This window comes from Plecotus auritus (assembly GCF_963455305.1).
Source record: "Plecotus auritus genome assembly, chromosome: 9".
In the NCBI taxonomy this organism is placed as follows: Eukaryota; Metazoa; Chordata; class Mammalia; order Chiroptera; family Vespertilionidae; genus Plecotus; species Plecotus auritus.
The window spans coordinates 127,911,125-127,930,286 of NC_137783.1; the positions used below are offsets into that span (position 1 = coordinate 127,911,125).

General features: G+C 36.7%; 1 protein-coding gene across 2 annotated transcripts in view; it reads left to right on the plus strand.

The window, feature by feature from the left end:
* GAS2 (growth arrest specific 2) overlaps positions 1 to 19,162 on the plus strand; it is a 122,378-nt gene that overhangs the window by 15,564 nt on the left and 87,652 nt on the right. For both annotated transcript variants that reach the window (XM_080643008.1, XM_080643007.1), the window contains exon 3: positions 3,012 to 3,133. In XM_080643008.1, coding sequence (XP_080499134.1) covers positions 3,012 to 3,133 — 122 coding nt within the window. The remainder of the gene's footprint in view (positions 1 to 3,011; positions 3,134 to 19,162) is intronic.

Genomic DNA, 19,162 nt, shown 5'->3' on the forward strand with positions numbered 1-19,162 from the left:
TTGCCCTCTTGCAGTCTGGGGAGTGGGCCTAAGCTGGCAGTTGGACATCCCCCGAGGGGTCCTTAGTGTTCCCGCCACCACTGCTGCACTCGTCAGCTGTGAGCCCGGCTTCTGGCTGAGCAGTGCTCCCCCTGTGGGAGTGCACTGACCACCAGGGGGCAGCTCCTATGTTGAGTGTCTGCCATCTGGTGGTCAGTGAGCATCACAGCAACCAGTTATTCTGCTGTTCGGTCAATTTGCATATTAGCCTTTTATTATATAGGACTTATTTTTCATACTTGTCTGCAAAATAACTTTCTTGTTGTTAGAAAATGCAGGCCAATATGGTGAATGCATGATACAAATTCAGTTGTGCTGGCTTTTTATTCTTGAGACTATTACTTTAATTCCTGAATTGAGTTGAGCTGCATACAATCTATTTATATATAAAAGGCTACTATGCATTGTGTCCCCTTGGGAGTTCGACCAGGAGACTGGGAGTTTGATCACTTGCTATGACATGCGCTGACCACCAGGGGCGGCGTGGAACGAGGGAAGGCCCTGACCGGCAGCTGGTAGCTGGGGAAGGAAGGCCCTGGCTGGCAGTCGGAAGGCCCCAATTGGCCCTGATCTCCAGCCAGGCCTAGGGACCCTACCCGTGCAAGAATTTCATGTACCAGGCCTCTAGTTTTGAAATAATAGTCATTTTGAATAGGCTATGTCTGTGGTGAGTAATTAGAGCTACTGATGTTTTGCCACTTGCAGAAGTCATTATTCTAACTGGGGGATGAAATGTGAACTATCCAGTAGGGGAAAAAAGAACATTTTAAAAAAAATAATTCTCTTTCCCTTTTTAACTGCCCTTCCCCCAAGTCTGAAAAAGAAAATCATTTCAAACAGATGTTTCTTGAGATATAAATATGTTAGGTATTGTGAGTTTAACTTTATGCCAGTAGTTTATCTATTGTTCCATGTGGGTTATAGTTAAGTGTTCATGGATTTGAGCTGCATGCATTTTTCTTAGGATAAAAGTTAACTCTGAGAGACTCAACATAAAACTTTAAAATACTTCCTTTTATTTTGCCTTAACCACTTTTCACAAAGATAGTACCCAATGTTTTCTCAAAGTTTCCCAATAGTTTATTTCTTCATCTGTTAATTCATGTGCTCACTGAACACATTTACTATGTGCCTACTATGTGAATAACATTATGTTTACCTTTGTAGATAGATGCATGCGTGTGTGCGCGCACATACACACTCACACACACACACAAACATACACACACAGATTTACCTCGAGGTTTACAGTGTATTGAGGAAGACAAAAAATTTATACAAAACATGTTACCAGCTACAGAAGTTTGATAATGCCAATGTGAGTGATACCCATGAGTATAACCATACAGAAAAGTGATCATTGTGAACTGGGAGAACCTTTTTCTGGATTTCTGATTAAAGGACAGCTGGAACTTGGCCAGACAGATAGAAGTAGGACATTGCAGGCAGGAATCATGCCAGGATCAAAGCCCTGACAGCAGGAACTGGAAGATGGGCTACTGGAACTGTGAAGGCAGGGTGCCGACCATGGAGCAGAGTGTAAGGACGTTAGATTAGAAAGGTAGATTAGAGGATTTGGGAAGACCTTTAGATATTGTGTTAAAGTGGACATATTTTATATTTTAGGTAGAGACAAAGATTAGGGACTCTTCATAAAGATGAAGAAGGAGCCAGTGAGGGTGATGTTTAGCAATAATAATTTTATCAATGAGTGTGATATGTATTGGACAAAGAAGTTGAGGGTACAAGGAATAGCTCTTGTTGCTAGAGGTTTAAGTATGGATCAGGACATTTTTTATTAAGATGATGGCACAAGAAACAGAAGGAAGCATGAATCTACAGGATTTGTCATTAATAACTTAAAGGAAATTAAGGCAAGAAGATAAAATATTCTGAAACAGAATTACAGAACCAGGAATAGGAGAGAGCTTTGGGGGAGATGAGTTTGGGGAGCATATAAGAAAAACTTTAGTGGTTTTATAGGAGCTGGAGGAATAGAGCAATTAGGTGATAATTAAATGGTAAAGAGTTTCTTTAGGATGTTACAAAATGTCCTAAAGTTGTTTGTGGTAATGATTGCACAAGTCTGTGAATACAGTGTAAGAAACCATTGAATTTTACACTTCAAATGAGTAAATTGTAAAGAATGTGAATTATATCACAATAAAACTGTTATAAAATAAAAGAAAAAAAGAAGAAGGAAAATATGCTTTGGGAACATATGAGAAAGGAAAAACAGTGGTTAACCAGCTAAATGTCAGGGATGGACAGTGTTGAATCATGTTCAGAAGAGCAGTAGAGGAAGCCAAGAGTGGTGTGAGGAGAGAGAATGGTTAGAGAGAGTGTGTGTTTACAGAGAGTTTATCAATGGCATTGATTTTACCTGTGTGTATCATCTCAATTGGGAAAACAAATGGAATGGGATTTAGAGATGTGGCTTTATGCCTTGGCCATGCTATTAAAGTAGCCAATGATGGTTGATTTTTGATATATGATGGCTCTATTTCAAATTAAACGAGAGCAAAGGCATATATGTAACACAAAATACCAGTCTGCTTTATGCCCTTGCCTTGCAGGCCCAAGTAATTGTCTGGGCCACTGAGCAAATCTCAGGTGCTAAGCTGTACAGTCATTGGTAGAAGCTGGTTCTTTGAGTTTCATCGACTGCTTGATTGCTAAATGGTGGGACTCATTCACCCAGAATATCCTTTTGTCACTTTTAATATGAAATAAAACATGTATGCAGTTGAAACTATTTTATTCAAATGTAAAATATTGAGATTCTTGCTACCAAAGGATAACATAAAATTCCAAAGGAATAAGTCTTTCCCATGAGTTCCTAACCCAGACACATAACTCAGCTGGAATGGAAATGTTGATGATAAGACTACGTCATAAATGCTGCCATGAATTGTCACATTTGTGTTTGGGGCATGATTGTGCTTTTGTAATGCTTCTTTTGGTTATTTCAGGGAAGGAGATCACGGCAGAAACGTTTATGGAGAAATTGGACAATGGTGCCTTGCTCTGTCAACTTGCAGAAACTGTTCAGGAGAAATTCAAAGAGAGCATGGATTCTAACAAGCCCACGAAGGTAAAAGAGCCCATGGCAAAATAAGAATTAGGATGTGGATCACACTTGTAGTTGCTTATGAGTTGAATTTATTTTGAGGATTTTGTTGAGAATGGATGCATTACTGTCTCTATTAACAACATGGTATTTGTTCTCTAGTTACATAAATTGCATACTCCTTTTGGTAAGTCTAATGAAACAAAAGCTTATAGAAATTGACGGTATTAATACACAGCGATTACTGTGGTATACAAACTAGCCCAATCTGATATACTGACTAAAAATTTAGAGAAATAGTACATGCCATCAGGCAATGAACAAAATCTAGTCAAGAAAGATTTCCTATATAGGTCTTTGTTTTCAAGTAGATCATTATGGCAGAATATTGGCAAAAATATTTAGAGTGGGTAACTTTTTGTTTGTTTTAAATAGGTAGCAGCATTGAATTAAGTGACTTTGGACAAATTATTTTCTTTCTGACTTCTCAGATTTATCTTCCACATATTAATTCTAATATTCTTTTAGTGTAAACATATAATAAAAGTGCGATGTTTGATATTTTTTGAAGGAAAGAAGGTAAATGATACTTTTCTTACATTTTAATAGAGAAATAAAAAAGTAAGGTTAAAATAATGTTAAAGTCAGCTTAAAATACAAATAAAAAACAACTATTAAACTTTCTGCACTTCTGGCAAAAAAGATAAAAGTGATTTTTTATGTATAGTTTCTTTATGACTACTGAACTAAAATCCAAACAGAAGATTAATCTTCCTAAAACACTGTATTTTTTTACAGTGCTGGACTTAATTTGGAAATAATATCCTATATCACTTTGTATAGTGCTATCTATAATAATAAAAGTGGAATATGCTAATTAGACCAGATGTCCTTCCAGACGAAGCCGGGGCTGCAAGGGAAGCCTGGGTCCCAGGTGCTGGAGGCAAGCTGGTGCCAGCAGCCGGTGGAAGGAAGGCCTACTCTTGCACGAATTTTGTGCATCAGGCCTGGAGTATAATATGAAAGCCCCTCCATTTATTTTAATTTTAAAAGTGCCTCCGTGAATGTATTAATTAATTTACTAGCTCCCAAATTTGTTGCACATTTTATCACCTGAGTATCTTTAAAAATCACTGAACCTGGCCTGAACATTCTGATTTAATCCCTGTTGGGAGCAACCTGGGGATCTCTAAAAAGCTCCTCAGGTGATTCTAAAGTTCAGCAAAGTTTGGGCCCCCCTGCATTCATTTCTTTCTCCCCTCCCTCCACCCATTGTTTAGATGCAGACTAAGTGATTTGTGCAAGATCAAGAATAGATTCATTAAAACCCAGATAGTTAGGTTTACATTGAATATTTCCCATAGAGAAAAAGGAGGCTTTCAAATTGGGTATAAATAACCTGGAGGTCACAATATTAAGTCTGTGTGTGTGTATGAGTGTGTGTGTGTGTGTGTGTGTTTATGTGTGTGTATGATTTCCTCCTTGGCATCTTGAAATGAGGGAAAGTAATGGCAGAGATAGATGAGCTGGTCAATACCTTCTCTGAATTAGTGAACTATGTTGTGTGTAGGGAGATGTTAAAGCAGAATTTAAAAAAAATCAACAAACTTGATCCCATCTGAATTGATGTCACAGGAAGCCCTTAGTAATTTTCTTCTAGCAACTTAAATCTCACATTTTCATACTCATAGCAATATTTTTAGTTTAATGTGGGGATTTTACAGCTGTGTAAACACATTTGAGTGGGTAAGTTATGCTTGGTATGTGTGAAGCATGCCTGTGTTAAGAATTTTTCAAACACTCTAATATTTGAAAGAAAATTTAATAAATATGTGAGACAGTTTACATATTGAATGTTTTAGTTATAAATTCATGACTGTTATATTCTATTCTGGCTTGATAAAACACCCTGAATGAAAATAAATTGTATTCTAACATATTTTTTTTTCCAGGCATCAATAGGTCAATAGAAAAAAATATAGCCTATGTTTGTTAGTTATAGTATTAATCTTAGCCTTTGCATTTTCTCCCTTTGCATGGAAGTGTTGCAGAGATTCCACATAATTAGGCAGTATTAGGTGGGAGCATTTAAGAGTAGTGTGCAACAATTTAATTGTAATTAATTTAATTGTAATTAATTTATGTGCCATTCACAATAATTATAAATATTAATATTCTTGGGGCTGAGGATCATTAAAGGCACAAATCTAAACAAAAGTAATCTTTCTAATATCCTGTCAGGATGAGAAAACCAACACAAGTGATAAGCCCAAGGTCAGGTTTTCTGCCCTTTGACTCTTAATTACCTGACTCAAAGTTGGCATGTTCCGTCAGACAGAATAATTGTTATATTGATGTATGAACTTTCACTTCCTGGTCCAGATAGAGTCCAAATATATATTTCCTCTGTTCTTTTCCTACCAGTCATTACTTGTTGATTTTTTATGCAAGATTCTCTCAACCACTCAGGCATCAAGATGGTGCGAGATCCCTAAAGTGTTCATCCTCTCTCTTTTTCTTCTAACATTCTTTTCTGTTTGTCTCATTTATCTTGAAAGACTCTGCCCCAGACATTAGAGTTTCCCTGGGTTCAGAGCTTCCTTTGACTTTAAAGAATCCTGGGTAGTTAGATCAGGTTTGAAGCGCATGAAGAAGAGAGAAAGAGAGAGAGAGAGAAAGAGAGAGAGAGAGAGAGAGAGAGAGAGAGAGAGAGAGAGAGAGAGAGAGAGCAGTTCTGTTACCTGGTAGAAAGCTGCATTATGTTCCTAGGAAGGAACTAAACATTCACCATCTAAATGTAGAATCTTGTCCTTGTTTGGCAGAAAGAACATCCTAGTCAGATAGAATGCCCACAGTACTATTGGCCATCAAGAATACCTAGTTCTCTGAGCTGTAAGATAACAATACCTCAGGATGTTGTACCATCCAGGAATTAAATTAAAAACATAAAGATTAGAGTTTTGACCTTCAAAAATCAATAGTATGTTTTGTTAGAGAACACCTTGTCAAGATTGAATTCAGAGAAATCTAGAAATTTGTGTTTATTGCTGATATCTCTGACAATAAGAAAGTATGGTAGAAGTGATAAAAGGTTTTTCTTAAAAAGATTTCAGCTGCAGTTAATTTAGAGTTATCCATTCCTGGTTATATAACTAAAATAATTGTATATTCCTTAAGAAATTCATGGCTTTGTGATGCAAATATAATGCTAGATTAAACCAACAGAATGAATCAGGATAAGATGGAGGGAATATAGGTGTAATGATGTGGAAATAAATGATTTTAAGGGGTTATTTTGCTGTTTGGAACTTAGGGGAAAAGCAAGAAAGAGAAAGAAGTTAGATGATAAATGCCTCAGGATTTAAAATAAATAAATATAAATATCTTCAAGTTTTAAATATATTAAATTACTTTCCAGTATAAAAATAAATTCCCTTGTCACCATTTTTCTCATTCCCTGACCACCTGGAAAATTTTTCATCTCTAGATCAGAGATAATGAAATGTCTTGCTTACTGTTTTTCTTATTGTTTATATTTTATACCATCTTAAAGGATTATTCCTAGCCAGGGCTCCATTGCCATAGTAATAAAGGTTAGTCTGTCATGTAGAATGATATGAAAAGAAACTTTACTTTTTTCCCCTACCCACTGTTAACTCGTCATAGGGGATTTGGTATGAGCTAAATTATACAGTAGGCTGAGATAAAAAAGAAAAAAAGGAGCAGTGTGAAAAAGTAGGTATAACAAGGAGTGCATGATGTACTTATTGAATTTACTTGCATCTTCATGCCTATTGAACTAACCCCCTGTGTAACACTTCTGCTCACTGACAAGAGTATTGCGAGGTATACCTAAAAATATGGACAAATTGATTATCTAGCCCTAAGCTCATGATAAACAGTTCAAGTTGCATGGCCTGGTACCCCAAGGTGGAAATTCAACCTCCATTAAACAACAGCAACAGGCTAGGAAGATTTTCATGATGTCCTTTACAAAGAAGGCAGTGTTCCTTCAGAGCTCCTACGACTCAGCCCAGAGCCTTCCTTTGACTGGCAAGGCCTCCATCCTGGATTCCTATGGCATTCATCTTCTACTCTCTGGAATGCATGTATTTTATGAAACCATCTACTTTGTCTACTATTTCTGCTCTTCAATATCAAGTTAGCAATATATTATGATATATAAGAGTTTAATGTCTTGTGTGACATTGAAATATCCATTGTTTCTGGGTTATGTCATAGAGCAGGATCTGATATGCATACGGTAAATTTTATGATTTTTGTCAAGTGCATACAAACTGCTTCTGGAGTTTTTGATCAATCAAGATTAAGAAAATTATATTTTCCATATGGATAGATACCTGCCAAGTACCAGCATTTTTACTAATATACTTCAATGAAAACACCTCATCTGGAATAGCAACTCTGATTGAAGCTGTCACTACATTTTAATTTTTCTGTTGTTCTCTGCATCCTATCCATCTTTTATATTGGCTTAAATTGAGTGGAGATGTGATAGAAAAAAATTTTCCTTGCAATGTTTGGATCATTGATAGCAGCATGAATCTACACTTTTTTTTTTCAAATTCTAGTGTTTTATTTGGTCCTTCTACCAAATAAAACATTATTCTTTATGTCAAGCAATAAAAACTCTGACAGTTGCTATTCTCATATCCATGACAATTGCTCATTCAGGAAAATAACCTCTGTTGTGTTCAGGAAATAACCTCTGTTGTGTTCAAAGCCGCAGTCGTCAGAGTGTGATGTGGACTTAGGTCAAAAATCTATCTATTGCCTCATCCCCACAAGGTATTTCTCCTTCTCTGATGCATGGTATATAGTTCAGGTCTCTTTGAAGATTCATAGGAAGCTGTACAGTAAAGACTTGAGATCATGTCTCCTTTCATTAAGCGGGTCCTGGGTCCATAAATTGGCTCTAGTCTGGAAATTGAGTCATCAAAAAGATTCTCTCACTTGGTCATTGTTGCTGTTTTTGTTATGAAAGTCAAGCACTTAGGGAGTTGTCTTTCCATGTGCACCTAAAGGCCCTATGATTAATAGATCACAGTCAGGTGTCTGGTGGGGCAGATCATGCCAGGATATTTGATTAGCCTGCTTTGTGTTCTGCCAGCCCTGTCATCTTGCCTATGGAAGTTAAGTGCCACCATGTGTTCCTGTCACCTACATTCTCAATCTGGAGGGACAAGTCACAAAAAGTTCTAGAACTTTCCTAGCCAATCTGTTCTTTACATCTCAGTGAACAATAGAGCCTCTTTGGGTCCCACTGAGTAACATAGTAAAAAAAATATGGTTAGGTGAGTTTACATTCTAAATTACATACAGTATTTCTTCCCCAGATTTTGAATTCCTTTCTCTATATTATACCAAGTGATTTCTGGCCTTTTAGCATCATTTAGTGCAGGTTCACATTGCAGGTACGTTGGTATTAGCAAAACTACCAGACTTTGCAGGATCAGATGATGGCCTCACCTTGATTGACATTTGGTGAGACTGAAAAAAAAAAGTGAGAGAGGGATTATTTTTCCAAAGAAGGGGAAAAGGGAGCCTGGAAGAGGAGAGATATCCTTTATGATCGCCTCCATATTTATGATTTCCCCATCTGTCAGAGGACCTGTAATATTGTTAACTTAGTTCAGTGGTCAGCAAACTCATTAGTCAACAGAGCCAAATATCAACAGTACAACGATTGAAATTTCTTTTAAGAGCCAAATTTTTTAAACTTAAACTTCTTCTAACACCACTTTTTCAAAATAGACTCGCACAGGCCATGGTATTTTGTGGAAGAGCCACACTCAAGGGGCCAAAGAGCCTCATGTGGCTCGCAAGCCGCAGTTTGCCGACTGCGGACTTAGTTGATTGCTTGTCTTTATCCCTTTACTAGATACTCAAGGATGTGGTTTATGCTTTATTCATATATAGGTCTATCATAATATCCAGCATATAGGTGCTTGATAGACATGCTTTTGGATGAATAGATGAATGAATGGTCCAATGTAGATATATACTTTGTAGATCCAAAATGTTGTTATCAGTAGGTTTTAGCAATCCTTAGTTTTTATCCTGAAGACTTTTATTCTCAGCAAATTTGAAATTCCTCTCTCTGCTGGTTTTGCTTAACTCCCAAGTCCTTGATGTTCAAAATCATAAGGAGCAAAATTGACTTTTAAGTCGTGGAGAAGAAAGAGGACAGGTGAATTTCAGGGTGGTTCGGGGAAGAAAAAGGATCTGAGGACATCAAAAGTGCTGACAGGAGATTGGCTGATGCAACAGACCCTGGAGGTCTAAACTAGTTAGGAAGAGAATTCTAGAGGAGGTTGATCATTTTGTTAATTGTAGATGTTATTATATGTTCATATGATGTGTTATTACTTGAGTTCAGAGCATGATCTAAAGATAAAAATAATGGCAAAATGAGCATATTAATATCCAAATGTTTTATTCAACTTAAAGATTATTAATAGATCTGACTGTGATCTATTAATCATGGGGCCTTTAGGTGCACATGGAAAGGCAACTCCCTAAGTGCTTGATTTGCATAACAAAAACAGCAACAATGACAAAGTGAGAGAATCTTTTTGATGACTCAATTTCCAGACTAGAGCCAATTTATGGACCCAGGACCCGCTTAATGAAAGGAGACATGATCTCAAGTCCTTACTGTACAGCTTCCTATGAATCTTCACTGTTTATAGTGTTTGCCATGGTCCCAATAAAATAAGGAGTGATAACTGTGAATTTGCTCACCATTGAGAATTAGGAAAAGAATAATTTTAGGGCCTTCCATGTAACAGATATTCAAGAGATATTTTTGACCTGAAATGAGCTATTGTTAAAGTAATTAAGAGTTGTATCTTTCAATTACTGAAGAAACCATAAAGATGAATCACTGTGAGTTATTTTTGATTCTTTTTTTTTTTCTCAATAGCTGCCTCTTTTGTCCAATAAAAATATTTGGTGAGTGAAATGGGAATATAAGAGCCATTGTTTCTTCTCAGAGCCCCTAATTAGCCATCTACCAAAACACTATTTAACAACCAAGGTAAAAATACACTGTAAAATGCAGGAGGGAATCAGAGAATTCTAGGGCTTAGGAACAATGAGCAATAAATGCTGCTATTGGCTTTCCAAAAATGTGTTATTTGATTAACCCAGGGATAGTGCAAAAAGGAGATAAAAGTGATCATGGAGTATAGTAAGTTTAACACTTTATCAACCTTAATATAGAATATTATGAATACAAATATTTTATGATAATTGAGCCCTACTTATATATGTTATTTTAAAATTTGACAAATGACTAATGAGTATATTGTGAGGAATAAGAGATGATATTTACTGTAATATTAATGTGAATATGGGTTGGTGGTGAGAAAGGGTGTGACAAAGATATACAGAGTCTACTCAAAAATTTACTCTCTATTATGGAGAAATATGACGTATGTAGTAATACATAGATTTTGAAATCAAGCTTATTAAAGGGTTTCTTAAAAATTACTTTTTGTGTGGCTAACTTTAAAATTTAAAACATATAGTGTACATTGAAATGTTTTTGTACATATAATTTTATTTTTTGTGTGTCTGGTAATTTCTTAAGCAAATGTGTTAATTAAAAATAATAGCTGCTTTATAAAATATACACAGAAGGGCCCAGTATGTTTATATTCTTTATATATGCGCCTATTGCAATGATTTTAAGTGGATTTTGGTACATTAATTTGACCATTCCTACTACTCATACACTAATACATCCTTTAATCTTTTTATTATAAAGTCAAAGCCTCATTTGGTTATCCTCAATGAATCATAGAGGAATTGCTACTCTCCCTTATCATATAACTCCCTTGCTGAGTGGCAAAGAAGGTCAGTGAATATCTAAGAAGGTGGACTGAGATTCTTGGGAAAATTACTTAAAACAGTATAAAGTTTGTTGAATTATCTATCGGTGGAATTAGAAGTTGGACTACATTATGGCTTTGCATACTTACTATTATTTGGACAAGCGTAGAGGTCTTGGCCAAATGAAAAATAACCATGTGCAAAGCTTGGAAGTAGCCTTTTTGGCAAGCACTCGTGTCTGAGACAGCTTTCTTTTTATGTACTTGAAGCAAATGAAATGGATCAGAATTATTTTCAGAAATCCCCTCACATTATAGGAGAGAAAAGTATAATTTGTTCTCGTTTGGCTCCTTTTTTATTGTCAACAAGTAGTTGCCAACCTTTTTAAATGAGCAAGAGCAAGTCATTATTTTCCCAAATGGGAATGTTGTCCTCTGGGAGTTTGTTTCTGATGAGGTCTTCGAGCTGAGATGTGAGAGAGGGTATTTCTAGCCCTATTCAGTTCTCTGCTAAGAATCCTCACATTCCAGAGCGAGGGGGAGAGACAGACCAGGTCGAAGCATTTAGGAATTTGCCAAGTTTCAGACTACAAGTTTATGTAAATCTGCTGATAAACTGTCCAGAAGTTCTTTGCTTGCAAAAGTTCAAACTGAAGCCCTGGCCGGTGTGGTTCAGTGGTCAGAGTGTTGGCCCGCACCGCACACACTGAAGGGTCTCGGGGTTCAATTCCAGGTCAAGGGCACATACCTGAGTTGCAGGTTTGATCCCCAATCCTGTCAGGGTGCATGTGGGAGGCAACAAATGGATGTGGCTCTCTCACATGGATGTTTCTCTTCCTCCCTCTTTCCCCCACCCTGCCTCCCTTCCACTCTCTAAAAAGCAATGGAAAAATATCCTCAGGTGAGGATTAAGTAAAAAAAAGAAAAAAGTTCAAACTAAGTTAGTGTTTGATACAGTAAGTAACATTAAAGGCACATGAGGCATAAGATTACAAATAAAACATGTTGAATTGAAATTTCAGAAAGCATGAACAAAATTAATACAGATTCTGGGTTAGAAGATAGAAGTCCACACACATTTTTCAAATACATAATTTTGCAGAACCAGCAGAATGTTCCCCCGAGCATAAAAGTTAACCTGATCAAATTTTTCCATGACGGCATCATCTCTTGCACTTACAGGCTCACATCCTGCACTTAACCGCATGCAGACACATGGGCAAGACAAGATTGTAAGAGGAGTGTAGCTGGGGAATGTTTTCATGATATTTGATAGCACTAATTGCGGTCACTGCTGTTTCAAAGCACTGAGGATATGGAATACTATGTCATGAAAGTCACTCTCACCATATGGAAAATAGAAAATTAATTATTTTTAAATGAGCTGTTACTAAATGCTTTGGAGAAATTCAGGTCACTTGGACATATCAATAATGAATATACTAGTACATGCCATTTCTTAAAGGAGAACATTCCAAGATTTTATAACGAGCCTTTGTAAGGGACTGAAATGAGGGGAAAAGAGTTCCTTTTTAATTTAAAAATGTCTGCGATTGCGAGGTGATTTATAATGGAAGTACTCACCATATTTGTGTGTGTGTGGTCCAAGGTGGTACTGGTACATTACAGAGCACTGGCATAATGTTTTTTAGATGAGGTAATTCAGTTTACAGTCTACAGAACTCCTCAACTGTATCTTAAGCTTTTCGAGGCTGGCTACATGAATACCTTCTATTGTTTCACTTAGCAGTTTGAAAACGCATTACATATCATGCATGAAGCCGCATAGTATGTATTTTGTGTTTATACTACTCTGCTAGACATGTCTAATTTCACACTAACTTAGGCTGCTTGTCTAATGGATGCCTTGCTGGCATCCCTGCTCCATATAAGAAACAAACAGTGTAGCAGTGTGCTTATCTTGAAGCCAAAATATAGAAAAAAAAAGCTTAATCAAAAGTTGTTAAAAATATTTAAACCTTTGAAGTAAAAAGTAAGATAGGAATCTCAAAATGTGAATGAACCCACTACATTCTGAAAAAATTCAGAAAATCTCTTGAGAGTTTCTTTTGTTCTAGATGTTGTGAAGGGCGGACTCTCCCTTGTAGGTCAGGAATACTTGTTTTTGTACCATGTCTTTAGCAGTTAGGTGCAGCCCCTGACACTCTTCTCATAATGGTGTTTTTAAATATATGAAATAAAGCATATGAGGTTACAAATACAAAACAAAGGGAATCAACTATATTAAATGACAGTTATTACAATATTAAGAATAAATATTAACACACCAACTAAAAACAAAGAAGCAATATATCTGCTTTTTAAGATTAACCTGCTTCTTAAAAAATACTGTCATTTTTAAATATAGGAGAAAGTAAACCAAATATTCCCAATATCTGCAACATTTACTATGTAAATAAAATTTTCTACGATTTCTGCCCTAGCCAGGTGGCTCAGTTGGTTGGAGCATTGTCCCATACTCTAACTTTGGGTTCAATTCCTGGTCAGGACACATACTCAGGTCACATCCTAAGTTTCAGGTTCAATCCCTGGTTGGGGCGCTTATGGGAGGCAATGGATGTTTCTCCCTCCCTCCTTCTCTCTCTCTCTCTCTCTCTCTCTCTCTCTCTCTCTCTCAAATCAACAAAAACACATCTTTGGGTGAATATTTAAAAAATCTACAATTTCTATTGAGAGAGCTAATATATTTGATTATATTCATAATGAAGGAATATATATATATCTAAATATATGTATCAATTATATATTTGTAAATGATAAATGAGGAACCAAAGCATATTTTGATCCATGTTGTCATATTTGCTATATTTAAATGTTGCTTAAAGATCAAAAAGTAGATATTTGATTTTTTCCTCAGACTTAATGAGTGCCCTGTGATGTGATGATAAAGAAATTTATTAAGTATATTTAAACATTTACTATGTACTTATTCTGTGCCAGTTAGAGTAAGCTTTTAAAATAGATTACATCATCAAGTAATTTAAAACTTAAGTCAGATCATGTCACTTCTTAGTTCAGAATTCTCAATGGCACCTTGACTTACTTTGAGTAAAAGCCAAAATCTTTGACTGCCTACAAGGCCCTCCTGCTCTGTTCTCCAGCTACCTACCTAATCTCACTTCCTGTGACTTTCTCCTCTCCCCACCTTGATGCAGCCACTCACCAAGCAGTTACCACCCACCACAGGGCCTTTGCAATTGCTTTTCTATTTTCCTTGAACATTCTTTCCTCAGATATGTGTATGTCTTGTTTCTTCTCTTGAAGCCTCTGTTCAAATGTCATCTTTTGCCTGATACCTTCCCTGACAACCCTATACAAAGTACCTTACAAGGATGCTCTCCTAGAATTTTCAACTGATAGACATTGATGAAATGCTAACTATGTTCAAGAGGTTGATAAAAAAAAAAAAAAAGAAAGAGCAAAACATTACTGTCTTCGCTGAAAGGCCTTACAGTTTAGTTAAGTAAATAAATAGGAGCACATAAAATACAGAAATAAATGATAAGTGGTCAATAAATAATATATAGCAGTGGTTCTCAACAAAAATAGAACCAGAGACATAGAAGCATTGAGCAGACTGTCCAACCTATGAGGGAAGGCAGGGGGTGAGGGGGTAAGAGATCAACCAAAAGAATTGTATGCATGCATATGAGCATAACCAATGGACACAGACAGTAGGGGGGTGAGGGCATGTGCTGGGGGATGGGAGCAGCCAGGGAAAGATCAATGGGGGGAAAAGGAGCTCATATAATATTTTAATCAATAAAGAATTTAAATTGAAAAACAATAAAAACAAAACAAAAAAGTTTGTGTCACCATAACATACATTATATTGATGACATTCAATCAATCAGCACATATTTATTGAACACCTAAAATAGTATGAAATACAAGGTACCTGGCAGAGTAGCAAAAAAGGGAGAATAACATCAAACTAACACTTAAGCAAACAGTGGATTACAGCTGTGTTATGTATAGGCATGGGAGAGTCCAATCTCATGAGTAGCTGACCTAACCTACTCTTTTAGGATTTTTACATTATATTAAAGCAGGATCGGGACCTAAACAGTCAGAGAGGAAATTCACAGTGTTTCGAATACAGAGAATAGCACATGTGAAGGCCTTCAGATGTGGCAGTGCATGGTGACTTTGAGGAACTAAAGGGAAGTGAGTGTCTGGATACTGGTACAGAATACCAGAGCATCAGGAGGTGAGACCACAACTAAGTCTTGCTGGATATTGGCATTTATTTTAATAACAACATATTGCCATTGAAGTGTTTTAAACAGGAGTACGATACAATCTTTTAGAAAGCTGCCATTAGCAGTGTGGCGAGTGGGTTGGAGGGGAGAGATGAAAATGGAACTCAGGACCCCACTTAGGAAACTGTTGCCCAGGTCAGGAGAGAGGTAATGAGCATCTAGCTAGTGGTGCTGGAAAGAAGTAGATGTTTTGAGATGTATTGACTCTTGGCAGTGAAGGGGAGGAAAACTTTTTCCTTCTTCCCTTCAGGGTTCTTTGGCTGGTCTAATCATTAAAGTGAAAGAAGGCCCATAACAGTTGAAAAACCAATTTTATACATATGGAAGCCCCATAAAGAGATCAGAGCAGGAAGTTTTTACACCTTTTAGACAAAGAAATAATAAATTTGTGAAGATTGGAGAAGACAGGGATTTGGGTTTTAGATAGTAAATTGGGGAGGAAGTAACAAGATTTTTTATACAGCATTCTTGGCCCTTAATTCCCTATCTCTGGTGATAAGAATACCTTCTCCTCGCCTGGTACAGAAAGGGTATTTTTCACGTGGAAAATTTATCTCCTGCTTTTAGGGAGACGAAGGAGGGTCAGAATGTCCTTCTTGCACTGATTGTTTCTCAAGTGCTTTTAAGCCTATATAATAAAAGCTTAATATGCAAATCGACCGAATGGTGGAATGACTGGTTGCTATGACATGCACTTACCACCAGGGGGCAGACGCTCAATGCAGGAGCTGCTCCCAGCCCACAGGCCCAAGACGGGCGCCAGCAGGGGACCCCCGATCACCACGCCGGTTGCCCCACAGATTGGCCCTGATTGCCAGCCAGGCCTAGGGGACCCTACTTGTGCATGAATTTCATGCACCATGCACTGGGCTTCTAGTTAAAAAATAATATGCCAAAGTGGAATATTTTGGGGTGGTATATTCTACTTCCCTTCAGTTGGCTTAGCAGGATTTGGTGATTAATTGTATAGAAAGGGTAAAGGGTATTGGTCTAGGGCCGTGATCGGCAAACTGCAGCTCGCAAGCCACATGCGGCTCTTTAGCCCCTTGAGTGTGGCTCTTCCACAAAATACCATGGCCTGGGTGAGTCTATTTTGAAGAAGTGGTGTTAGAAGAAGTTTAAGTTTAAAAAATTTGTCTCTCAAAAGAAATTTCAATTGTTGTACTGTTGATATTTGGCTCTGTTGACTAATGAGTTTGCCGACCACTGGTCTAGGGTTTCATATGTGAAGAAATGGGTGGGTAAAGTGCTTTATTTTGCAAATGGAAAGGCAAGGAAAGAGTAGGATTAGGGAAAAATCATGTGTTCCTATGCACATGTACCCCTATGGATACCCAAGGGTTATGAGCCCTGTGCGCTCCTTGTCCTACTATTCCTTTAATTTCTGCTCAAGAAAAAAATAAAAGTAAATGAGTAAGGGGCCATTCTAGAGATAACTTTGAATATGCCTTAGTTGGCATAGACTGTAAAAGACTTAAATCTTAGCCAATTGAAACACATCCTTGTGTATTGACATCTGCTGATATAGACAGGGGTTCTGAAGTCAGTTTGTTAGAGTGCTTGGAGACGTTTACATGGAAGCAGTGGAATCTGAATTGCTTAGACTGGGTGCAAATAGGTGGGCAGAGAGAAGAAAAAAAAGTAACATAAACTCATAGTAAATGAGCCAAATATTGACGTTGGAAAAGTACAAACATATTCTAGGGATATTGAATAGACAAACATGGTCAATGTGGAGAGAATATGTGGAGGATGTTGGGCACATGGACTTGTGAAGTTGATGATCCATATTTTGTAAAGCTTATGTATTGTAGTCTTGAGCTGGAGACTGGAGCATTAAATTAAGAAAGATTAATATGATGATGATGATGATGTATAGCTTGAATTGGAGAAATTTGAGGAACATTTTGTAAAGTTTTTGCATTTGTTCAGACATAAGATATTAAAGGATTTAGAGTAAGGGCATCAAAACTTTACTGAAAGAGGCAGGATAATAATTGAAGAAATATTTATTAGAAAATAACAATAAGTTGTATTGGGAACTTATTGGCCATTGCAGAAAGGAGTGAGGGAAGAATCAAAACTATACTATGATTTTTGAAGTTTGAAAAACTATAATGATGAGAAGACAAAACTAAAAGAAGGAAATTCAATTAGGAAGAAAAAATAGAATGACATGATAGGTATCTGAGATGGCAAGATATATAAGTAGAAATGAGGGCTGTTTTTGAGTTTGTGCCTATGCGTGTCATTAAAATCCTTAAGAGTTTCATTGAAGCTCCAGGCTAAATTTTATATCATTTTAAAAACCTTCCCTTGTCTCAGTTTTCTAACAGAAACATTTTTAAACTTTATTATATGCCAGGCACAATTTCAAGTACTTCCCATATAAACTCATACCTCCCTCAGAGTAACCTGATGATGTAGGTACTATTATTATGCCATTTCACAGATGAAGCTGAGTTACTTGCCTGACATTACACAGCTAATATCTGAATATCCAGGATTCAACCCAGGCAATTTAGTTCCAAAATTTGTGCTTGTAACTACTCTACTCTGTTGCCCCTCAATGGAGGTAATATATGCCTTAGCTACAGTCAGATTTTTATTTATTCAAAAAATATTCCATAAATACTATTTGATAGATATTATACTAAGTTCTGGAGATAAAATGGTGAACAAAACCAGACACTGTTTCATTCCTGGGGAACTAAACAGTCTGGAGGGAGAGAGCTGCTAATCAATTAATCACGTGTGAGAACATAGACTAATGTGCATTTTAACCAATTACAAGGAAGTGTGGGGGGGGGGGAGGGAGTTTGTGGGTAAGTGATCCTTCATCTGGGATTAGAAGTTAATCGAGCAAAGAGGTATGGGAAGGGCAGAGAGAACAGTTATGTGTAAGGACCATGTCAGGGGAGGAAGGGGGAGAATACGTAGTAGGTAACAGAGCTAGTGTGGGAGAGAATGAGGGCCATGGTGGTAGGTCAGCAGGTTAGCACCATGGAAGCCACAATATAAGGAGCTTTGTCTTTGTCCTAAAAGCACTGGGAAACTAAATTTGGCTTTTGAAAAATCTGCTCTGATTAGAGTGTGGAGAACAGACACAAATGCATAGCATGGTGAAAAAAATTAGAAGATGGGTAAAAACAAATTGTAATTAAATCACCATACAAATGTAAAACATCTGTTTTAACTTCGTTTGCCTACATTAATGTGGACTTATTGCAGCAATTACAGACGTGATGATGTAACTATTTTCCAGTCTCATCAGGGAATTCTTTGTAAATAGAACTTAAAGTAGACATGTATTAGAAAGAAATAACATTAAGAGGCTATCATCTAGATTCTAGAAGTAGTATTAAGCATTTCTAAAACATCTTAGTTAATCCTCAAAACATGTTACAAATGATGGACCTGAAGTTCATCCCTTACTTTCAAATTTACTGGGAGTCTAGGAACCTATTATTAGTCAATCATTAGTCAATTGATGGACACTTATAATGTCAGAGTGCCCAAAAGCTGCAGTGTAGTGAAGTTAGCAAAAAAGGGAGGGCAGCTTTTGCTTAAAAAAACCCACAAAAACAAACATGTTTAGAAATCTGTTAGTCACTGAAATAAATTGAGTTTCCTGGAATCCACCTATAAAACAACCTTTAGACTTCTGAAAATGCTTTTCTTTGTTGGATACTTTCCAGATGGGTACCAAAAAAGTAGATTAAACTAAAATATTAGATTCATATTTTAAGTGACTCTGTGAACTCAAAATTTGCTGCCACTATTTATAAATTATTACATCTTTGAATATATAAAATGTTTCTTGGAAAGACAAAATTCAAGATACATTTCAAAAGAATATTCTTGTCTATTTCCTTAAGGTAGTACCTTGATTGTAGAAGGGACACAGAAAACTG